Source organism: Chroicocephalus ridibundus, chromosome 2 (genome assembly GCF_963924245.1).
Source record: "Chroicocephalus ridibundus chromosome 2, bChrRid1.1, whole genome shotgun sequence".
NCBI classification, from domain to species: domain Eukaryota; kingdom Metazoa; phylum Chordata; class Aves; order Charadriiformes; family Laridae; genus Chroicocephalus; species Chroicocephalus ridibundus.
This window is the reverse complement of record NC_086285.1, coordinates 33,961,050-33,986,652: the sequence shown is the minus strand read 5'-3', so window position 1 is coordinate 33,986,652 and position 25,603 is coordinate 33,961,050. Positions and strand designations below refer to the sequence as shown.

Here is a 25,603-nt window from a genome sequence, read left to right as displayed (position 1 = left end):
GTCTCAATCAACAGGACTGCTCTAAGTGAGTAAAATCTTGTGGATTAGGACCTACATTCTTGCATTCCCAGCAACTTTATGGCAATTAGTTGGTGTAAGCAAGAACAATTTCCTTAAAAAAACCATCACCACCACTCCCCAAAACAACAAACAAAGGTAATTAAAATGCTGGGGGAAAAAAAGGGATTTTTTTTTTCTAAATGTGCCAGTGTTGGCAACTTGCACCATTTTATTGCAGATTTCATGGTATTAAGTGTTTGCATTAAAGCTGTTATAATCATAATATTGCAATGGAATCTCACTTTTCAGCTGATAAAGAAATGGCTGCAGGGAAAAGCTTAAAATATGAAAGAAGTGTGTTCTGGAACCTCCACAACAAAATAAATCTGCGTAGTATTTTAATAGCTTTTACAATATTTTTAAGGTCTGAAGCAATGTTTTTTTAACTTCTAGAATTAGTAGTACTGATATTCTATTTGAACAATTAATCAAGGTGCAAGTATCCTGTGCGGGGTCGTGTAATACGTGACTTTCTGAAGCTGCTGCTATGAATTGATGTTTAGAGTTTAATCACATGGGTGATGGCACTCATTTCCCTTTACCCACAAAAAGTTAACATACCTGTTATAAGTCCTATTTTAATAACTTCTTTTCTTTGAGACAGTAGCACGTTGAACTTAATTTTTAAAACTTTCGTATGTTTCCTTGGGTAAAAAAACCCAACACAACGGCAATGAAGACAATTGCCTGGGATCAAAGCTAAAAATACCAAGAAAATCTCCTCAGATCAGTGAAGAATTGCTGGTGCTGATACCAGTCAGAACAGAAGTGTACTTGATACTGGGATAGTGTGAAAAAGATGAGTTTGCAGACCAAAAAAACAGATGGCCCCTTATCACCGCATGGGGCTAAATACACAAGAGCAAACTTCAGAGACGCCTTACCTTTACCCTGTCTGTCCCTATCAGGAGAGACTGTTATATTAAGGGTTATTGCCTCTCTAGCCCTCCCTGTGATCAGCTTTTGAAGTCCATGGCCAAGAGGCCAGTGTGAGAATATCACCCCAGATAAGAGGTGTTTGCTCTGTGAAATATTCAGGACAGGAATCCATGGACCCCGTGATAGTTCAGCAGGGAACCACAAACTCCAGCTAATATCTCCTAATCCCCTGTTGGTTTGAGAACTACCCACCATAAAAAGCATAACTGGCTGTTTATTTGCGCAGGCAAAAGATAACATCTTAAAGTTACAGTCTGCCTTAAGTAGTAGGGATGTGAAGCCCAAAGAAATGAACCATCCAAGCTCATAATCAAAATTGTGTGTGCTCCCTTCTTCTCTGCCTAATGAGATGTAAACATTTTGGCTGGTGTCTCTTTTGAAAGATATTAATCAAATATATTGGTTAGAAATCACAAAGGATAGTCCGGTCTGCAAATTACATGTCTTCTTTTATAGCATTCTGAAGCTGTGAACAATATGTTAAAAATTTTCCCATGGCGCAACCAAGTAAATACTTGTGGCACATTTCTATTTATTACAGAGAATAGTTAAATTCTAAGACATAAATCATGCTCTTCCACTAAAGGCTTTACAAATTCCCAAAGACAAGCCTAATTCCCAATGCAACGATGCTATAAAAGATCAGACACTTTGTTATGGAGAAATCCACATTTGGAGATGTCTTTCAACAATTTTCTCTCAGGACCCAATCCTGTGAAAGGCACATGCAAGTTGCTGAACACTGTGTCAAGCTCCATTAGTTTCAAAATGGCCCTAAAAACTTATATTTAATTTGCTGTATTTAAATTGTAAACTGACAAGTTTAATACTGCCTAAGCAAAAAAATTATTTTTCCTTTTCTTTCTTCTACTGAGTGACAGCCTTTTGGTTTCAATAAGGAAAAAGATTTCATAAGTTCAAATTTCAAAACTGAGAGAAGAAGATGCCACCAGTTTTATCTTTTTTGCACCCCTCACATCAGCTATTGTCATTAGCCAATGTCACTACTGTAGCATGAAAGAAAAAATAACAAGAGGTAGGTGAAGAGATAAGAGAAGATGAACAAAAAGGGAAAATAATTCCTAGTGGTTCTGTAGATCTCCTTTTTTTCCATTGTAATCTATCCTCCACCCTGTCCCCAGTAACTGCCCTAAATCAAGGAACTGGCACCTGATGCATTCTGCAGATGGATCAGCATTGTATATCTGGAACATAGTATACAGGTGGTTTTTCACTTGCATGAGTTAGTTCACTGTCCAGCAGACACATCTTCTGTTTGCAGGGCAGGAGCAGGAGTGGAAAATGGAAATCTCTCCTGGCTGATTTACAGAAAGAAAGTCTAAGTGAAAGAGCAGGTCAAATCTGTGCTTATTTATTAGTATTCCTAATTGCTCTCACTTCTTTCTTAGGTAGACCCCGTCTGGAAGGCACACCAGTTAACCAGACAGTCATTGAAAACACTGGTCAACAACAAAATCACTGGTAAGATTTCTGAATCCTTCCGATGTGCTTTAGATTTGTGTTCAGTTAGACTTGAGTGCCCTAAAGTCTGAAGACGAAGATTTCCCTGGTCTCAGTAAATGAGGTGAATTGTTCACCAATCTATTTCTGTTTCTCTTGGTTCAAATCCATAGTCCAAGCCATTGACACATGCTTACTTGACAGCATGTGAAGGCAAATTATTCAATCTAACATTAGAATTGTCTGATCATATTTTTTTCTGTATTTCTCCAAGCATTAATCCCTTCTTTAAATGGAAATATGGAAAAAAAAGGGGTGGACTTATCCTCTTATATCTTCACCTTGGCCTTTTACTATGCTATGTCCTAGAGGGGATGCTAATTATATACAGTGAATTCCAACCTCTGCTCAATTTCCACAGGAGCCAATAGACTACTATTCCTCCCAGAACAGGATTTCTGGAATTTTCTACATTTCATATTCATAAATGTAAATGTAGTGAAAATGTCAATAATGTACTGGATCCTGGAGTCACTGGCAAATAATTCACTGATATTTGGAGTACAAATGCAGGGCTAAATGCAACATAATCTGACTTGGGAGGCTGGGCGATCCAATGGCCATGCCCAAGCCAAAGGAGATGCTATGGCAACAACTGCTGTGGGCTAGGAAGAAAAAAAAATCAAAATGCTTTCCTTCTCCCAGTAAATCCTATGAAAATACTCATGTCTGAGGGTAGGTCACCAATGAACCTGTCATCTATTCTGATGCCTTTTGTATTGTGCCAAGCAACAATTCAATTAGTATTCAAAAAATCACTCTAGAGAAAATGCAAACTTTGCTTTCCAAAGTGAACGACTGGAAGCAAAATCTTAATGCTATGTCTTCTTGCTGACGGTCACTGTGTGCCCTGTAGTTTCCAAGAGACAAAAGGAGCAAAAGGAAAATTTCTGATATGAATCAGGAGAATACCCTGTGAAAAACTGTATGAATGGTCATTGCTGCACCCCACCTCCAATGCTTTTAGCTCTGAGTCAAAAGCTCAAGATCTATCCTGTGGGATAACCATCTTATCACCTCCAGTACCGCAAAGATAACCAAATTATGTTAACCAAAATCAAATCTCTGAACTCAGAAGAATTCAGACAAGAAGGCAGCTGTGGCAACTGTGTTAATTTAACAGCTTTCTGCTACCAAAAGGTATCCTACTCCACCTCTTACTTTTTCTACTGCCCCTGCCCCCGTCTCCCACTAGCAGTGGAAGTGTGGCACACATTGGTCCCTCCATAATCTGATTCAGCTTCACAGCCCAACAGAAATCTCTCCACTGTTTTGGTTGATTAAGTTTTCTGATGGCTTGATGAGTTAAGGCTGCATGTGTTTACAGAGAGATCTGTAAAGTATCTGTAAAGACAAGTACCAGAGCCATTGCAAGGTAAGTAATGGACAATTCAGAAGGGGAAGGGGCATGCAACCACTGTTTTTTACAGCAATGAGCTGTTGGAGCAATTCTCACCATCTACTGCAGCTGTACTCTGAAGCAGTTAGTGCCAGACTCTCCAAGAGCAAAGCTTCTTGTGCTGATAGTTGAGTCAAAAACACTTTCTTGCTTGTGAAGAGAAGAAATTAGGCATGGCATCATAAAAGCCTGCAATGCTATTTTTAGAGACTTGAATTCTCTTTAAACAGCTACCAAGTCAAAACTACTATTCTGTTTAGTCAGCTGTCAACTCACATGGACTCTTTCTGTCTACCTGTCTTTAACATTTACCTATTACATTAACCCCAGTAGTCCCAGCCAGGACTTTTTTTCGGAGTCAAGTGTCAGGAAAGTCTTTCAGACAGTCACAAGAAAACGTAGTCCCTCCCAAAAGACTTTACAATCACTCTACCCTAAATAACTCACAGTCGGTCCCAGGTACTGTCCAGTAGATATATATTATTTGGGGACTCTTTTAGAAATTACACGCTTCCAGGAAAAAAATCAACAAACATGGATATCATTTGCAGTACTTGATATACTCAGAATAGTCACATAAAATATTTTTGAAATAGTGAGGCTGGCACATAGGAAACCTTTTCTCTGAAACATATCTGAAGTACCAGACTTAGACCCAGATCAGTTCTACATTTGAATTCAGTGATACGCAGTTCTAGAATTTTCCTTTGGTCTGTTTCTAACATATATACTATGCATGGCATGTATTCTAACATATACACTATGCATGGCATGTAGTGGGAAACTGAAAAAAATTCCAAGATACTATAGGACAATTGTGAAGACTCAAGAAAACACTGGTCATTGAAGAGAAATTTCATTAAGTGATTTTTGCATGAAGCCTCTAATGTCTGAGTGTGCTATGGCATACCTATTTGTAAGGATGTTGTAAGCCATCTATTTATAAGTCTCATTTAAAGCTTTCCAGTGATGGCAAATACTCCATGCTGGATCATTTGTTTCAGTGATCAGTCATTTCATTATTAAAACTGTGCACATTACTTCTGAATTTGCTTGTCCCCAGATGCTAGGTATTTTACCTTTTTATAGTGTTGTACGCTGCATGCAGAGACCTTGTTATCAAAAATCATTACCCCCTGTGAGAAGTTGGAACTGAAATGTCAAGAGCAAAGCAGAAATCAACAGGACAGGCACCAGAGTTCAACCTGGTCGGTCTACGTGTATTCTGACAAGTACCAGCTCCAGCCATGAGAAGACATTCCTTGACAGAAGACCTGTAAGTCAGCAGCCCTTTTTACACACTAATTTCTACCATGTAGGTTGACATATCCTTTGGAAATAATCTGTTTAGAGTATTAGTTTTTTCCTCTGCGGTGATTAATCAGACAGATTGTGCATTGTTACAGTGAAGTCCTTCAAGCCCTACCTGCCAAGAGCTCATCAGGAGGGACACTGCTCATAGCTTTAGCACTTTTTTCATTGGTCCCACTTGAATGGAGTGTGTCACAGCATAATACAGCTTTTACTAAGTTAAGGGACGTATTTCAATTTTCTCAAATAAAAACTTTAAAGCTTTCAAATCAGCTTGCTTAGAGTCAGTTACGTTCTACACACTGCATCAACCTTGCATCACAAATTTGGCATAACAGTAGACAGGTATTCAAACTGAAAAAATATAATTTATTCTTTAAATGCCTGCAGTGGTATCTTTTCCTATTGCTAATTGCTGATCTTATTTTGCACTCTGGTGTCAAATAGCATCTTGGAATAAGAGAGTAAAACAACAGGAAATCTCCAGTAAATCATCAGAGCCCTTAACAAATGCAGTGCTTCAGGAAGATAAGTACCCTGAAAAAACCACTTCATTCTTGCTTGACACTTCTCTATTTACTTTATTCTTTTTACGGAATGGTCACCATTTAATGAGCAATTATGTACAATATTTACTTGAACAGTAAAGTGATCTCAGTGACTTTAATGCAAGCATTATTCTAAGGGCTGCTCTATAAAACAAAGAGAAAGTACTTCGCCTTGGGATAATGTTACAGGGAGAACTTCAGTCAGCAGAGCTAAATTTAAAAACAGTGTTCTTACAGGATGTAACAACTTGCAAATTTATGATCAGATCTGGCAGCTCTTTTTCAGGCCTGTTCACTGTACAGAATTCAAATGGTGTGATAATTCAGTACATTTTAGCAGAGGTTGTAAAAATTATCTATAAAATAAAGCACAAAATTTATCAGCTCTATCTTCAATAGTTCCACCTAAGCATCATCAGGATAAAATGGAAGAGTAAATTCATACTCTTCAGGCATCACCTAACTATTCTAAATATAAAACTCCTTTATCCCCTTTATTTCTTCCCCTATTATTTTTCTTATATTTTATTGTCAATACAATTTTTACTACTCCAGTACAAAAAGTGGATTTGATGCAACTATGTTTTTATAATATTTAATATATTCTGCTGATATTTTATCTGGTACTTTCTTGAAAAAATAATACTTTTCTAGTACTAAAAAGGGAATATTAGGCTAGTCAGGAACTGAGGCATGTTTTCCTCTTCTCCAATTATACTTTCCAGTAAAATTAAAGCATCTTTGTAGTCCGTGATATAAACAGAGAAATCACAGCGACATCAATAGTTACTCTGCATAAGACAGTGTTGCATGAGAGAGGTCCAGCTGCTGCATCCACCTTCACCACACAGCTTGGGGAATCAGTTTAACCAAGCAACATGGACAGAGCTATGCCAATACTAAAGATGGACTTGGCAATACAAAAAATATTCTGCTATTTTGGCTAATGAAGTTAAGCTTGAATCATAAGAGAGGGGCCATAGAAAGTAAAATCTGAGGTAAGTTACTGAATATTCCTGACAAGCTGAGCCAAAGCCTACCAGAAGTTAGAGAAGCTCCTGAGCAGGAGTTGGCACCTATAACTGATGCAAGACCTTGGGCCAATGGGGCTACCAAAAAGGTTTGATGTGCCATGTGCTTCACTTTCTTTTCTTTCCTTTCCTTTTTGATGTTAAACTTGGTGCAGTTATAGCATAAGGACACAGGCAAGGCAAAGTTTGTGAGTGGAGATATCTTATCAGAAGATAAGAAAACGCTTATCAGAAAAAATCTGTTTTGGGAGCAGGTAAAAGCTAGTTAAATATTCATTAGTTCAGTGAAAACCTTTCTCCTCAAGAAATCAACAGACAGTGATGAATTGCAAAGGCAGTTGGAGAAAAAGATTTACTTAGAGAAAGTGATTTGAAAAGTGCAATAAGAAAGGAAAGATTCAAACTTCCCTTCTGGTCTTTTTTAAATACTATCTCCTTTTCTCAGTGGAAAAAAAAGACCATTAGTGATTTCTTTACTTAATGGGACTGGAAGTAAATTAGGCAAGTGAGACATCTCCTAGCTCTGCTGTCATCACTGATCTCAGTTGGCCTTTTACCATCCTACATCCAGCTGCAAAAATATGTATGACTATTTTGTTGCTGATATGTTTGTTTACTAGTCAGAAATGGCATCTCCTCAGTAAATCAGATTATAAATTGATATAGCAAAAAATTAAAATACTGGGTTAAAGCAGGTTATAATTTACACCTCTGAAACTGTGTAGATTTAGTAGGCCAATTTTTTCTGCATGTAAATACCTGCTATATGGTCACTCCTAGGCTGCAATTAGTCCAATCTGTTATCTTCATCCTATGGTTTTTACTTTATGACTTGCGAATGCTTATTGGTTAATCCATTCTAATTTTTTCTCTTTGACTGTACTCTGAAGGAAGGACATAAATAATTCCTTATCAAGGGTCCAGTGTCTCCCTAACTCTCTTTAACAGCAAGGTTAGTACCTAAGGACCCATCTTCTCTCTTTTGATGTTAATGTCTTCCTAATTTATATGTGTAAAGTTTGCATTCGGTCATAGAAATCAGAAAATTCAATGTATTAAGTGTACACAAAGTGCTAAAGATTTATAAAGAAAGAATATTTACACGTTAAATTTTACTTTGCATTTGCTTATTTTGGGCATAATTTCTAATTATTACAAACTAATTATATTAAAAATTTGCATGAGTATCTATTTTTAATCTTTAATATGAATGTTTCTCTTTTGACTTTTTTTTTTAATAGACTGTTCATTTTTCTACATACCACGTATAGTATGCTATGTTCTAAAATGGTATGGTGGTATGTGGAGAATTTTGTTTTGGGGAAATAATAAATTCCTTTGGCTCTGTACAAAAGGCTTTATTCATCCCTCAGGTGCATGATCATTATCTGGGTCTATCTTGGCTTTTCCTTTAATTTAAACAAGAACCACCTACTGTAAATCACCTTTTTTTTGCTTACAGACATATGTGCAACTTGTGGATGTGCAGGCTATTATATTAAAAAATGTACTATGATTTTGGTTTCTAAAAAAAGTTACGGAGAGTTAATTCATTCATGAATAAAAATTAATATAGATTGCAATATCAAACATTTTTTCTTTGCTGTCAGGGTGAAATTCAGTCTATCCTGCGAGGAAAATACAAATGTTATTGCAGTTTCCAGGTAAGTTGTTGAAGCTGCTATGCCAGCACATCATGTGTGCCAGAGCACCATACTAGAGCATTATGCATACTGAAGGGACATATAGAATGCATTCTCGGTTTTTAAATACAGATGAATTTACATTGCCTCTCAACAATTTCAACATCTATTTCAACATCTATTTTATATCGCTTGGAAGCTCACCTCCCTACCACATAAGCTCATGAAATGGTGCCCCTGACCAGGAAAAAAACAGTGAGCAAACCTCTTACAAAGGTCTTTTTTCATGCTCAACGTTTTACCAAAAATCGTAACACATAGTTAAGCGCTACTCAAACATGCATACAGGCCGCTACCTTTCTTTCCTCTCTAGCACAACCACCGCATTAACCTGAAAAACTGTGCTAAAACTCAATACGTCTTATTCGCAGCCACAGGGATGTTCCCTTTCCAATCCGCTTGTGCATTATCACCTGTGTGAGTGTTTTTGGGCATCCCTTGCACTGTTCTCTGCATTCTCGCTCCCCACAGTGTGCCACTGTGAATAGTCGGTCTACCTCTTCTTCTGCCCTTGATATTCAGGGGAACCTGTGCAACGTTGCAGTTAGAATGAAAATAAAAAATACTTGTCTCTCCCCTGCTCCTCCTGAGGTAACAACTAACTTTGTTCTACTGGTACCAAAAGGCAGAGGTCAGAAGGACAAAATCCTCTGAGCTGGAGTACATTTGTGCAGTCTGTTAAATGCCATTAAGTATCATTGACTTCTCCAGTCATTTCCCAAGGCATTTGTCATTAGCAGCAGAGATCCATATTTAATAACTAATTAAATGTTATTACGGTGTTTCTTGAGACATTCTTGAAACGTATACTGAAGAACATTTTTAACACTATTGAATTAGAAAACCATTTTGTGTCGTCTCATGAAAGCAATCTATGTATAGTGATGTTACAGTGCACATTGCTGTACAGAGCGTTACTGCATTACCCAGCTTTGCTTAACATCCCAGGCGCAGAATCCTTTTGGCCACAATATCCAGTAAGAGCTAGTGACTTTGGAGTGCTACATATGAGACACCTCAGAAAGACCTGTCTTTCAGAAAGTATTAAATCTCTGCCATGAACACACATTTTGGAGGACTGAAATGGACATCCAAACATTGCAACCCAACAGAGTAGCCTTTTAGAAAACTTTGGCCTCCATGAACACTGATGTAATTCAGGATTAATGCCATCAAGCTGAAAAGATTACAATAACAAAAGAGCAATATGAGATTGGATTTAGGTCTCCAAAGTCTAAAATCTCCAATATATATTTAAAGAGAAAGAACTTACTCCAGCATTTGGAAAATGGGGCCCATTGAAAAGCATGAAACCTCTAAAATGTTATTTGAATGCCAGAAAAGTAATACTTTAAAAATCCAAGACAAAAATGCCAAAAGGAACAGAAAGGAGTGAGCCAGAAATGCTAACATGTTCATTTCCACCCTGCCCGCGAGCTGGGTGAGAGCCGCAGCTCCACAGACATCTCTGGGTATTAACTGACGGACAGTCCCTGCACTCAGTGACACGGGTGTCGTATCACAAGATAGAAATATGGATGTAAGCTGCACTTAAAATAGGGTTCCTAGCTAGGAAAAAATACCAACTAAGAAATATACACCTTTTGACAATACCTACATTTAGCTGTGACTTTGTACCCGCCCAGCGGAGGGTCGTGGCCTTCCACGGCATCGAATCCCGCTGACACCAGGACAATTTCTGGATCAAACTCATTGGCAGCTGGCATAATCACGGTCCTGTAGAGTGAAAAAAACCAACCTATTAGAATTGAAAGAACTTCGATCCTCATGATATAAGTTGCCACAATCTCAAAAATCCACAACATTAGATTTTGTACATCAAAAACATATTTTCTTTTAATTAAACCAGTCTTCACGGTAGCTGCCCAAAACAAAAAAAAGGTCCAAGGATTCAATTAATTTCTTTCTATAGCCACTCTTTTTCTTTTCTATGATTTTGAAAAAAAAAATGCAGGTACATGTGAAAGCCTCTAATATTACACACACATCTGTGCCTGTTTTATCCTGCTGCCTATAAAAAGCTGCCTCTTCCAGGGAAGTGACTAATGGTTTACAGAGAGCACTCAAAGCCTGAGTGGAAACCCGGACTGCTCCAGTTAGTGCGAACTTGGTGTAAATTTGAACTATAAATTTCTTTTGGGAAAATGTTTGCTTTCCAAACTTTTTTTTTTTCTTCTTAACATTTTTAAATGTTTGTCGAGGTGGGGGGTGACTCTAGCAAAGGAAAAACATGAAATTCCCTTAATCAAATCCAGACTATGTTGTCAAGCCTTTCCAAGGTCAAGCATAACAGGAATGTGACAACCACAAACTAGTGACAGCAACCCCTGCTGGTGTCAGGAAGATAATTCAACCCTTCAGAGTCACAAAGATTCCACTTTTTTAACCCCTTCCTTGACAAACTTCCATGAGGGTATTTTGTCTCTCTGTTTTCACTCTTCTCAAAATTCAAAGCATTAAAGATGTGTCGAAGGAGAAGATAAGACCCAACATTCTGCATTCACAGGTGCCTTCTTTCAGGCTGACTTTCCAAAGGGAAGGCGTCAGGATGGCTTTTACACTAGTGCGACAAATTCTGAGCCTATAATGACTGTGCTAATTCAGGGGGGCATCCCTAATGTTAAAAAGGCAGAAACACAAATTAATTTTCTATTCCAAATATATTAGCTCAAGGAAATCCCAATTGGTCTACACTGGTCAAAATCTGAAGATCAATTTTGCCCATGTGTAATACTATTTGTCTTAGTTTAATTTTTATTTATTTATTGTTTAACCAATTTAGGCCACAGAGATCATGTTTTTGTTGAAATATTAAGGTTTCTGTGGGGGAAAAAAGCATACTAATAATATTTTAACAACTCTTTATGTTTTTCTTTAGTTTTTGATCTGTTTAGGTTTTTCTTTAGTTTAATTTTTGATCTATGTTGTATAAACTTTATTTTGTTTTGATTTCCTCAAAGGTAATTTTAATATTAGGAAAATGTTTCTTTTACTGTTTATTCAGAAAAAAGGAGAATTCAGACTAAGTAAAAAGTCTTTGAGAGGACATACAGCACTTCAATGAATATCATTTTACATTAGAAAAAACCCCGATGGAGACAATTTCATTTTTCTGGTAGTTTTTTCTGAAATTGCGCCAAAAAGGTCCACAGGCAAAGTGATATAATTTGAGAAAAATTCTTTTTTTTTAACATATCATTCATAGGCCTTTGCTGAAGAACGGATTCCAGTGTTGAGCATTGCACTTCAAGAAGGACCTAGACCAACTTGAGAGACCAACAGGAAAGAAAAGAATTCTAAAAAATGTGACCTAAGTGGATAAAATGATAGAATTATAATTATTTGATTCCCATGATATGAGAGTAAATATGGTAAAAATCCAAGAATATTTAAGTGGTTGTTGCAAGAGAAAACGAATAACCTGTTCTGCAATTCCACTGTGGATAGGACATGAAGTAGTTGCAGCAGGAAAGCTGTAGTTCAGACACTGGAAAAAAACTTTTTAATAGTAAAGCCAGATAATGATTTCAATAAAATGTTTAATAAAATTGCAGTCTCTCCATCTCTTTGAGTTTTTTTATAAACAAATATCCATCAAGCTTGTTACAGGTTCAAACTGGCATGGCCTTGAGGCAGGAGGTCAGATTACTTCTTTTCTAGGTCTTTTTCCTACAGTTCCATGAGGCATAACTAAATAACACACAAAGTACACATATGAATAATTACATTAGACACTACAGTGACTGAACATTTTTGCAGGTTAATCTCCCCAAAGTTAGGGAACAATATCAGGAATAAAGAACTCCTATGCAACCACGTCTTATCTTTCTTATGTACATACCTTCTGATACTCTAATTATACGTTCATTGTCTGAAGAAACACATACTTTCCAAATTTTCCCATATCTGCAACACATGTGGCACGGATCCCGATTAGTGATGAGGGCTGTGGCTGACATGCAATCTTGATCTGTCCCCATAGCACCATATATCTTATGCACTGAAAGAAGGAGGGATCCTATGAAGAACCCTCCCTATCTGCAGCCACTTGAGCTTTTGCCCTCCTCCTCTCCATTCACATTTCCTCAAATTCAAGCCAGCCTGTGCTTTTTATTTCTTCATGTCAGATAAAGTGGCAGCACCACAGTGAACAGCATAGACAATGCTCAGGAGTCAGAGGATGGAGTGTGTTCAGTGCAGACAGAAGCTCTGGAAACTCAAGTTGCTGAGCACTAACAAACTTAACCAGGCTAACACAGAATGAGATTTTTGAGTGTCTTATAATTTGGAACACTGGGAAAATCTACCACACTTCTACCACATTTCAAGACCTTGCTCAAAAGCATAAAGATGTCAGCACATTTTTTTATAACTTGGGCAAAACAATGCATTTGACCCTTAATCTCATTCTTAGAAGCAGCAAAAATTGTTTAGCCACAGTTTCTTCAAAATTTTTGTCAAATAAATATGTCTGACATGAAAACTGCCGGCCGCACTGGGTAATATTAGTAAAATTATTAAATACTGAAAGAAATGTCTTTCAACACAAAGCACCAGGAATAGCTATTCACACCATATTTAACAGTACTGAACAGGAAATAGTAGCATATTCATAAATCTATACAGAAATGATATATAGGAATCTCAGCTAAAGGAAGGAGAAGGCTATAAGGATAATAACTGGAGCCAGCATTTAGAATTCACTGTTCTGTTGCTGCTTTTGGTATTACCTGAATTCGCATGACTAAAATAAGACCTAAGAGGGTTTTTTTTGAAAGAAAGAATTTTTTATTTTAAAAATGTACACAGTGTCTATTAAATTTCACCAGAAGAATAGCACTTTACTTTTGCTATAATACAGTCTCACAAATCATGACAGCACTTTGCTGCTGCCACCCTGCATGCTACATACCAGAAGAGCTAACCTATGCGCCCATAAGACCTGTGTCATTGTTCATTTCTCTTTCATCCCCCATAACGTTGAGGGACTTGGAATGTCTGAGCTCATCCATCTTACACCGTTCTTGATTTAATACGGAACATAAACTCTAAGGTCTTTTCTTTAAAAAAGACATTGTTGAAAATATAATCTGTATACTAGGATAGCAAGCTTGATTCTTCACTAAAACATCTCAGGGTGTTTGTGGTCCTTGTTACAGCAGCCAAGACTACTATTTCGTCTCTAAAAAAGATGACAGCCACCAGTCTCTCAATTGCAGAGAGAACCATATAGACATCTAGTTCCTAAATCTCTAATCCAGTTTTCCTCTCCATTAACCAACAGGTATTTAAGGTTGCTTCTCTTTTGAATAACTACTATGAGATCTCTACTCAGAGAAGAGCAGCTTAGTGTCTGGAAGTCATCATAGCATTTTGGTTTGGACTTTGTGAAGGCAGGACCTCTCTAATCTTTATCTTGCTTTGGCATGAACTCCTTGTGAATTCCTTCACAAAAATTGACAGATATTTTCCTGTCTTATGAAGGGCTATAAGGAACCATATACATTCATTTTTAAATATGGCCTACATTTCACTGGGACATAAATTAAACCCTTTAGCACTTGCCACCTCTCAGGCTTCAGCACCTTCATTATCCTTGAATAACTGTCTTTAGAAAAATGTTTCGAGGTTGGCAGCTTTAAAGAAAGCCTACACAGACCACTAGATTCCATCCCTTTTTTTAACCCAAAAGCAATGTGAAGCTCACTTTTCCCACATAATCAGTCTTCTCCTACCTCAGGAGAGTGAGGACATTTGAAAGGCAGGGACAGCTCCTGACCCTTCACTGTCTCTTTGGAGCAGAGATTCATCAGACCCTGTATCTTGCTCCTTTTCCATCTCATCCACACTCCGGAGGGCACAGAAAGGTGTAAGAATGAAATCATCCATCGACTGCCTCCTCGGGAGCTACACAACCACAGCACTTCCCTTCTTAACTGCCTAAGAACAGAATCCTCTGAATCAGATCATAACAGAAAATATGCCTCTTTTTTTTTTAAAGCATACAACGAGCATTGGTCATACACTAACAGATATTCATGTTAACCTTCCCAAATTCCTCAGACCAACCCTGTGCTCAGAAGTCAGACTGCAGCTGGCAGGATTTGTTACGGTGCGAAGGGTCAAAACTCTGCTCATCAGAAATCCTTTGCAAGGGTGCATACGCAGCCTGCACTCAGACCTAGGTAGGAACAGTTATTATCTTACCCGCAGCAGGAGTAAGAAATATGATTTCACTTCTGACCTTAGGTCACCAGATAGGTATGGACTGGGGACTGGCAGGCCGTTACCTTCCTGCTTGAAGCCGGTTAGGCTGTAGGGGTTATCAGCAAACAGAAGTTAATGCTTCTCCAATTAAATGAATATTTTTTGTCAGAAGAGAAGTGAATTTTATTCTTCCAGTATGACTCACACTCTCCTCTACTCTCTCCTCCAACAAAAATAAAACACGTAAAATAGGTATTTATTTTCTGTGATCCTGAATCATATAGAAGCATAAATATTTGGTATACCGTATTCACCTAATGATGACAGCAGAGGTACAGTGGCATCTTGCATGGCTGACTTTCTTTCTTTTCTCTCACATTTTTCTTAATAAACATGTCAAAGCCTGGAAGCTTCAGCAGCTGGATCACAGGAGTTATTTATCTATGCTAAACCTTGCAGTTACAATGAAACTGTGTCCTCCAGCCCAAGGTAGCGCAGATCCTTCTTTAAGTCTGATGGTACTGGGAACAGAGCATGTGTCTGGGAAGCTGCAAAGATTCCTTTTTGTCCCACTAAGGAGATTTCCCCAAAGAATTAATATGTTCCATTTGGGTATGCTGCTGTCTGCAGCGAAGCCAAGGGATGGCTTCCAGTTGGGTGCAGTCCTAGAGAAAACATCAGGCATGTGATCCTCCCCTCCCCACCAATCTGAACGTCAGATGCAAGACATTAAAGAGACTCTACCAAGGGACTCTGTTCCTTTTATTCTTCCATTCTATTTTTGTACATTTAAAGCACATGGTTAGGATGCTCCCAAACATTTGTTCTCCCAGAAGAGAAGTACCCAACCCAGAAATGACTCTGCAAGTACCATCACATAGAGCTGGAAATCTCCAAAGAAAGTTAAGCTGATGCAAATAGCTCCATTTCTTTTGCTGTGTTGGTAATTTGAAAAGGAAACAAGCAGGAATACCAGCCCAGGACAGTAATTTATGTAACTGAGAAAAAAAAATCCACACTGTTCTAAAGCTGCAGATTGGAATGGCTCAGTAACATAAATTATTTGCTCTTTCCCTAAAATCCTCCAGTGTTTTCATCCAGTGATCTCAAAGTACTTTCAGAACATTAATAAATGGAAAGGCTCATATCTTCAGCTGGTATAAATCAGTATAGCTGTTTCTGATTGCATAGTCCTCTAAAGCAAGCATTTCTTGTACCCACTTCACAGATGAATCAGCTAAAACTAAAAGCTGGTAAAAGACTTGAATAAATTACTCAGTTGTCCCTGGAAAAACCTTGAAAGAAAATGCAGAAGACTCTAAGTCCTCTACTTCAACTAGAAGAAAACACTATAAAACACTGTCATTTATTCAGTTATACCAGACCTGTATTTTGCCAGAAATACATATACAATGCATTAGTGCTATTAGAGTGGGGGTTTTGCCACCAAATGGAGATCCAGTCTCTCGTTTGAAAGAATGTAGGTCTACCTACAGTTTCTCAGTTTCACATCCTGCAAATAAAATATTCTTCCAAACAATCACTATGTTGTCCCACCTGAAAATTACATAAGTTTAAGTATGTTGCTGAATGCGCCCTGATATGAATAAAACAGAAAGTATTATAAAGATTGTCCCAATAGGTACGTGTAACTTATGGTAGATATTATTTTTATGTGTTGTTTGCACATATGTTTTAATGTAACACAATATCAAGTAATGTCTATCCTCACAGAAACCTACATAGCATTTCTGTGCAACTATTGAGTAATTATTTTTTTTTCTCCGTCTTAATTGAGTTTATACTAGTGTCTCCCACAAAAATTTTGGTTTACCTTCATGACATTTCTTTATGCCAGGTCTACTGCCAGCCCAAGTTTACCAAGGCCAAACATGAGAATATTTCCCCAAAACTCCTTGCTGACATGACCATCAGCTTTGTCCTGCACCTATCCTCCACGCTATGCCTAAATCCCACAGATTTTATCTGTGTGAGCTTCTAAGTTATATTTTCATATGAGTTTTATCTTTATAGCCTTTCTTTTTATATAATTTCTTTTATCCTTATACGTTTTCATTTTATATCTTTTTAATAATTTTATTTCTTCTCTATTTTTTATAAGCACAGTCAATATTCTTGTCCTTACTTTCATTTTATAGTTACCTTATTTTCTTTCTGTAGATGCAAAATAAAACTTTTTATTCTTTAAGGCACAAAAGGTATCACATCGATACAAAATCCTCACTACTGTAAATCCCAGTCATTTTGCTGGGATTTACATATGGTATTAAATTTATGCACGTGCCAAAGCATTTAAAGAGTCAAGGTCTTCCAGGGATGCACCCAAATTAGTAATTTCAAATGTTATAATTGTAGGAGTATTGAAGTGCCACTGAATGAAAATGAAAAGTTTTAGAACTACCAACAGTGCTTTATTTTTTTTTTTTTGGCTTTTGAAGACATTTTCAGAGCCTAAGACCGTTATTTGTGGGTTCCTTTTAAAATGAATAATTATTTTGGCATTCTGCATGCAAGTTTCCTAAATTCTATTACAGCTGGAATTGCAACATCTTAAGCACTCAAAAGCATAAGAAATACTGACTACAATATCTGCTGATCCTTCCATTTTTAGAAAGATGGTTTCAATGTAATTATAAGGACTCTTCTACATTTGATCTACAGAAAAAGAAATAGAAAAACTTAACAAACATGAAAAGTATAAGAAAAATATTACTTTGTGTTTTTCAGAATTTACTTCAAAATTAATACTATTGTCAAATGAAATTATTCAACTTCTAGAAACATGGGCAAATGAGTATACACATGCACAATGTACATTCACATCCATATTCAGAACTGAGTAAATTCAGTTCAGTGTTATTAGGTAAAGGGATTGGCTAAAATTTATAGTAAATAAGTCTATGTATCTCTCAAATGATTATATGTTGGAAGAAGAGGTTACCTTGGAAGTATCAAAGATTTCCAGCTGTCCAGCAGGCAAATAAAAAGCTTTCAATGGAAATACAGGCCAAGATAGCACAAGCAATATCAGGATATTTCCTTACAGAATACTTTTACCCTGAGAAGTGACTGAGTAAAAAAATCTGCATTTTTTATTAAATCTTCCTCTGTCTTTTTAGAGTCTTATTTGTGGAAGCACTGGCATGATGAAAGAAAAATTTACTATCTTTTTACCTTTTATTTATTTTTCAGATCTCAAATAAAGCTGGTTGGTACCATGCCATCTTGTGCAACATAAATAAAGCTTATTTACTAAGTTCCAGCTGGTAGCTAAAGGACTGATGTGGCTTCCAAGAGCTATACAACTGAAGATGATATACGAGAAGGAGGAAACAGAGGTTTAATTTGCAAAGATGGCACTTAAAATAAAACACAGCATGACTTAAAATAGTATCACCAACTCTGAGAAAGTAAAATGCAATAAATATGGAATCTCACCATTTTAAGTGAATTATTTTTCATTCAGAGCCATTCTAGCATGTATGGGAAATGGTACTAACACATGCATGTACACTGCCAAATTTTACCCTCAAGTGTTATTTATGATCGCATTTAGTTTTCATGGTGTAACATGTTCCTATCAGAAAAATCAATTTGGTGCCCATATCTTGTTATTACTTTATTTTATGAGGGGAAAAAAAAAGATAAGTGTTTCTGCCCTAAATATAATAATAACATTTGGGAGTATTTTAAGTTCTCTATTTTAAAATTTGCATGGCTGCTTAGAAAAAATATTCAATTTCTATCAAGCCTACAGTACACTACAGTATTTTCTACAACAAAATAACTACCAAGTTTGCCTTTCTACTAAGTAATTTCTTTGAAAAGTATTTTATCATAAAATTCAGTGGACTTGGCCCAAAATGTTAATATAATAAACTAATAACACTACTAAAACAGTTCACTGCTTCCAGTAAATCTTATTACACAGTAACAACGCTGCTCCTAAGAAGACAAAAGTAAGTGTTATAATATCAGAAATAGTTAAATACAGAGATAAAACTCGCCGCAATGTGTTGTATTGGTAGTGTTCACAAAATGAATGATAGCATGGTACTCTGTCCGAGGAATTCAGTATGTCTATGAAAAAGTACACTATTTTGAGAATATTTTATCTTTCAGTCTCTTTTTAGAGTACTTGACGCTTTTAAAATTACTTAGCAATCTAAGAACAGCATAAGATAAAGGAGAGTGTAGCACCTGTTTTACTTACACTCCATGGAATGGTGGAATTGGGGAAAAGAAGGACATGGTGGTGTTCTGAATTAATTGAAAGGAGAAGAGGACTCTGGAGTATTAAGTTTGTCTCTAGGTCCAAAATCTACCCTTCTCCTTCATGAAAGAACTTTAGAAAAGTTTTCCAGTTTGGTCATATAGCATACAGTTTGACAAACAGCAGGAATAAGGAAAATACACTCCCTAAAATTTACTGCTATTGATTGTACAACAGCTCAGTTTGCAATGCAATGTTAACAATCTGCTTATGTCCCCACTGAAGTGATTGCTAGAGAAGTTTAAAGTAGCTTTCAATTCTTGGAAAAGTGAGGTGTGGGGAAGAAGGGAGGGTAAATCTTATTAAAAAATGCCTAAGGAGGTGAATTGGAGGGGCTGCGTTTTTCATGGGAGTAATAGGTTGAGTGGATAAAAGATATAGAAATCTCTTGGAAAAAATACTTTTACCACAAAATTTGCTAAATTTCTGAAAAGCGCATTTTGCCCAGAAGGGGATTTTTTTTCGTTCCTTTTAAATGAAAAGAAAACAAACATTTTCTAGAAATCAAATTATTCATCAAGGTCATGGCCATTTGCAAAAACATAATTTGTCACATGCTGTATTCATCAACATGGTTGTGAATACAAAGTACATGAAGCTGTCTTAATTTTTTTCTCAGAGGTCTCTAGATATTCTCCCTTGCAAATGCGTTCTTGCTTGGCCTTGTATTTCTTTCCATATACTCATAACAACTTTTAAAGGTATTTTCTGTGTGTGTGGTTTTCTGTCTTACCATCAAATAGGAATTTCACAAGTTTCTGGATAGCCACTATGATTTTATTATATGTTATGTTGTCACTATTCCTCTGAAGTAATTTCTTCAGAAAACTGATCATATGTCTAATCTTATTTTTCAGGTCTTACAAGGTATTCTTTCAGAGGGAACATACAGACATATGTCACTTCCTCTTGTTTTTTGCTGAGGAACATACACTGGTAGAAAAGAAACATATGGACATTTTCTTACACCCAAACCAAATTAACCAAAAGGAAGTGTCTCTGATCTAAAGCAGGAAGATATTGATGCTACAGACAGCAACAGCATCCAACAGTTCTGTATTAGTAAATAAGGCCTTTTGTCACATGCTTGGCAGAACTTTGTCATTGTAATTGTGACCGCTTTAGACCATCCTATTACTCTAGCCTGCGTTTAAACACACTGTCAGGGCTTCATTCTGATAGCCAAAAATACAGCATCCCTCATATAATAAGGTTTTGTACAGTACAGAAACATCAAGTCTTCTCATTTTACCTAAATTGAATGTCACTTAATGGAACCCATACTGATATAGTTTTAGTGGGGATTTAGAGGAAATATTTACAGATGATGTAAGGTAACCCAGAAAAGCACTTTTCAATCCCTGGCCCTCCCACCCCACCCCACAAAATTCTTAGAGAAAAAGAGAGAACATATTTGTGGGAGCAGAGGGAATGCTCACACTAAAGCTCTAATCCCTAGGTACCCCATAGTGTTAGAAACTACAACTTTTTCTGGTGCAGTTTCAGCTACTGTTTGGTTAGAAATGTGATCTGGTGTTGGCTCTGGGTAATTTGGAGGAATCCTGTCTCTTTTATATTATTCTGTCCCCTCTCTTCCCTTACATTCATTTTGCCCAACAAAATAGAAGAAATATGATAGACTCCAAAGACAGAGAAAACTGGATGTCAGCACTTCCAAATTAACTGAATTGAGCGTGACTAGAAGGACCCAACTCAAAAAGAAAAGAACCAGACTTGTTCAGGGAGTAACATCAGGTAGGCTAATGTTTTGAAATATGAAACACTCTCCAGCAAGAGAGTTACACCTACATCTTAAAGAGTGAAGTCAAAGAAAGGACTGGAAGGAACTAAGACTTAGGGAAGTACGAAGCCAAATACGACATGTTGAGGACAGTGGGAATTTTGTTTCTGGTTTGAGTAGTATGAAAGAAACAGTGTTTTATACCCGAAATTTTCATATAAGGAAGAGCTTCAAGTATTACAGAATCAATGCCACAAATAGGAAGATTAATAAAATACGAAAGTAGCAAAAGAATCTGCATTTATACAGTATCTGAAACAAAATGGTCAGAAGATATTGTATCAGCTTCAGAGAAATTTAAATAATGATAAAAAAGGATATATATTCCCATTCACAGACACAATGAGGGAAACAAAATGTTTTTCTTAAGCACATCTGGAAGGAGAAGAAAAAAAGGAAAATCAAAGAGCTCTGAAAAATAAGGATTGAAGACAACACCTCAGAATTCAGGAATAACGTGACTCCTGCATAAATGTTTCACAGGGTTTGGTTTTGTTTTTTTTTAACAAGGAAGGAATAGTCAACAGTAAAGCACTTGAAATCTCAGCCCAAGAAACAAAACATGAAAATGCAGATATACTGCAATGTGATTTAATATTTTACTTAAGCTTACATTGACTTCATGGAGCCAGTATTTCTCCTAATAGATTTTATTTGACGTCTGCAAAAGCAATGCAGAAAGTCTTGTGGTCCTAGATCAATCATAACTCTTTCAGTGGTGCACATGGAAGAAGCCTTTTATTTGTGCCAGGCATTTTACAGCAGAAAGGCAATTCCACTCACCCCAAGAGAGTCATGCTGATACAATGCTAATCCATTTGCCAATACAATCATTTGCACCAACGCTTCATGTTGCCAGGACCCCTGAAGAAGGTCAGAGGAAAAATCAAGGTGAAGTTTGGGATTTAGCCAAAGAGCATCTAAAAATTACATTTTGAGGTTTCTGAATTTGCTTTTCCCTTGTGAACTTATGTCTCTGCACTTCTGTTACAAAACTGAACTGCTCACACCTCTTTTAATCATTTTTGGATCCTATTTGGAGTGATAAATTGGATAGTCTCCTCAACAGCATGAAACAAAAAAGACTTTTTCTACCATATGTTACAGTAATAAAAGAGAAAGCTGTTTCCCATTATTGGCTGGTCCATCCTCATGTAGTCAGTTGCCTTGGAAACTGAGATTGATTATAATTTCAAGAAAATGTAAGAATGAACTGAATCACATAGTTCCTTTTTCAATGTCTGTCTCAATTTACAATGTTGAAACTAGCAACAAAAACATCCCTAAGTGTGATTTCCACTTCTAGCTTTATTTTTGTTGCGCTTATCTCTTAGAGTGACAGTCAAAATAATATAATAACTTAGACTGGATACATCAGTAAAATAACCGTGAAGTTTCAGAAAACATTGTAATAAATGTAAGTCAAATGTACACCCAAATTGACTTCATTGGGGGAAAAAAAAAAGAAAAAAAATTGTTGTTCTTCCAGTTTTGATATCTGGATGACACAATATCTAGGTATCGTGTAATTCATATTCTTCACTCTGTCCAAAAACTTGAACTTTTATTGAAGCCAAAATATATTTGATAAAACATTCATTTTCCAAGTATTTCACAGGCCCCTTCAGGAGTTCATAACAATTTCTCTCCTAAGGATTTGACTCTAATCTGCTTTAGTGTGCTTACTGCAAATAAGTTACCATTTATTTATTAAATCCTTTTCTCATTTTAAATTCCTTACTTAAAATTGCCAACAGAGCTTGTAAACTGTGCAAAAGACTAGTTCAAAAGCAGGACTTTTCATGTTGTTATCTTTGGATTACCAACAGTCCCAAAAACTGCAAAGATCTTTTTGCTCTGAGTTCTTCAATTCCAGTTGCCAACCTACAAACCCAAGGAATTTTACAACAGCTGAGAAATTTGGCACACCCTTCCCATCTACTCTTCATTAAAATTACTCTTCCAACAAAAAATTGCCAAACCTGTCACAAGGAGTTGTGCAATTACAGTGAATAGGAAGAAGTTTTTATCATTGCTAATACACGGGAGGTGATCCAATAGATTTTTAAGTTGTGGCCCCTTCAAGAAAGGTTAGAAGAATCTTGGCACCTAAGCAAAAAGAATTTGTCAGTCCTTCAGCATGAACAGCTAAGGAAAAAATTACTTATTACAATCTGTAATCTTCGTACTGTTTTTCTGTAAGATAGTTCAGTCTTTGGAAGAAAATACAGAACCCTAAGTTAGTATAATGTTAAGGATAACTACAGAAGGGCTGTCTACCTAATCATCTAAGTTGATTTTGATTTTGCAGTCCTGATTTCAACACTCTCTGACTTTTTTGAATTCCTAACAATTTAATCAAATAATATTTAAAATCTGATTTTTTTCTTCTCATTTATTGGGTAATTCATGTCTATTTCTTTTTTATCCATCTCTACAAGCTTGAAAGACATGCCTAATCACATAGTTTGCAACAAATTTTCCTATCTAGTGCCAAATGAATGATTTATATTTTCATATTATTTAGCTAAAATAGCTTTAAAAAGTCATTGCAGTAGCACAAATGTAATTTTATTAGATTTTTTATTTTATTATATTTGACGTCTTAGCCTTTAAATAGTTAACAGATTCTTTATGTCATTTTATACCTTGAATTATAGTAAAAATCTGAGCTTTTAAATTGTAAATCTTGAAATTTATTTCCAGTCTCAAACAGCAATTGATGCCCCGACACTGAGAATCCTGGCAGCCTGTCAGTCCAAGTGGAAACCCAGTCAGGAAGGAAATAGTTATCTTTGAAGAGACTTGCCTGTGGAATGAGAATTGGTAGTCTTGCTTGCTACAACACAAAGCAAGCCAGCTTTCCCACCACCTCGTTGCACTGCTTTCTTCACCAAAAAAGTAATGATAGAGATGAGTAGTATCAAAGAGCAAAGAATACTTAAAAATAAGCTGATCCTGCCAAGGCTGATATTTTCATTTTCCCTCTGGCTCTACTGAATTCTTTTTAAATACCATTGAATCACTAAAGGAGAACTCTGACCTGATAATAGAGAAAAAAATAAAATAAAAAATCAGTGACTAAACCAACCAATGAGAAGTCCTGTAGTTTGTAATCTAGGAAGAACTAAGAAATTTTTTGCGGGATTGCTAACTATTGGTGAATAGAGCTCAAGAATGGCTTAAAGAAGCTGCTGCAGTTCTAGAATACTAAGTATTTCTATACTTCATTCAGATACCATATAGATAAAAACCATTTAAAATTTAAAAAGGCATATGTTGTTTCAACAGCTACAGGGTACACATGCATCTTCCAATTTGGCTCTATTTCTAATTGCAAGTGAAGCCAACTCTTGATACGCAGTTCCTTCAGACTTGTGCTCTCTTTAATGGTTCCTACATTCTCCTTCCATATGTTAAAAAATTCAGTTAGAATTTTTCAAACTCACAATCCCATATAAATGTAAATAATGGCTTATTATTAAGGAAATTAAGATTATTATTAGATCAGGCTAATGTGAGAAAAAACGGTGTTCTAGGACATAGGTTAAAAAAAAAACAAACGGGGTTGTTTATCTTGTTATCCATGCATTCAATTTTAGGTTCTGTACAGCTTTAAAAGGAAGTATACATTAGCAAAGAATAGACCTCAAGGGGTTTGAAGTTTGGTTCGTATAAACTTGTAAATGTTTTGATGTTTATTTCAATCTTATCTATTCAAGGTCACCAATACTATCAGAATATCCTGTTATAGAATCTCTGTTTCTAATTCCAGGATGAAAAGATTCACAAAGTTTTGCCTTAACCTTTTTAAAATCCTGTTAAAGATTTGTTTTATCCTGAAGTTGGACTGAGGGTATAAGTTTCTTCTTTTATTTTCTCCAGACTAGTTCCACCATGTCTTGTGTAAATCATTATAGACTTGTCTCTCTCACTTCATTGGCTTTTTGGCTTCCATCTGTTTTCTCTCATCTTTTCCTCTTCTCTGTCTCATCTACATTCTCTTTCTACTCTGTTTTCTCTCATATGCTTGCTCGTTACTATTAGTCCAGCTCTCTGTTTTCCTCCTTATTTCCCAATTATCTCACAGAGGTAGAGGATGAATGAGACCTGAGAGCTCCATTCTGAGGGATGCTGACCACTTTAACTTCTTTTTTTTACCTGCAAACCTTAACTTCTTTTTTTTTATTTGCTTTTTAAGACAATCCTAGATGTCTTCACTGACCTAAGTATGTTACTTTTCTGAATGTTGTGTAAGGTACATTGTGTTCTTATTCCTGGAAGCATTAATTTCTACATGATCCATTTGTACTTTTTTTTTATAGAAAAGTGTAACTCACTAGTGTCGTACCTGCACACAGCTTAGCACAATATATCATGGTATATACTTTAATAATCCCTGAAGGAAAGCTCGAAGTGGTTTATTGCTGCATGTTATTTTATCTGTTGAAGAACATTCAGGAATGTGTTCATTTTAATGTTAATACAATTAATTTAATAATGATGCTGTGACACAAGCAAAAGTTCGAGTATCTCAAATTAAAAAAAATTATAAAGTATCTAAAAAAAAAAAGATAGACTTGTATTTAAAACCTTTTAGGATCAGGACCCAAATATATACATTATTCTGTCACTGAAAATGGTTTAACGTAACAGGCTTAATGCTTTACAGATAACTTTGTGACACCACAGATGTCACAACTCCCTGTTCTAAAGCTCTAACCTAGCCATGGATGATTAGGGGTAATCATTAATCCTTAGATTGAAT

At 36.3% G+C, this 25,603-nt stretch overlaps 1 protein-coding gene across 14 annotated transcripts in view; it reads right to left on the bottom strand.

Annotated features, from left to right (window-relative positions):
• HDAC9 (histone deacetylase 9) overlaps positions 1 to 25,603 on the bottom strand; it is a 487,213-nt gene that overhangs the window by 51,919 nt on the left and 409,691 nt on the right. For all 14 annotated transcript variants that reach the window (XR_010069838.1, XM_063324965.1, XM_063324968.1 and 11 more), the window contains one exon: positions 10,131 to 10,249. Coding sequence is in view for 13 of the 14 variants with exons in the window: in XM_063324965.1 (XP_063181035.1) it covers positions 10,131 to 10,249 (119 nt within the window). In the remaining variant the exon portion in view is untranslated. The remainder of the gene's footprint in view (positions 1 to 10,130; positions 10,250 to 25,603) is intronic.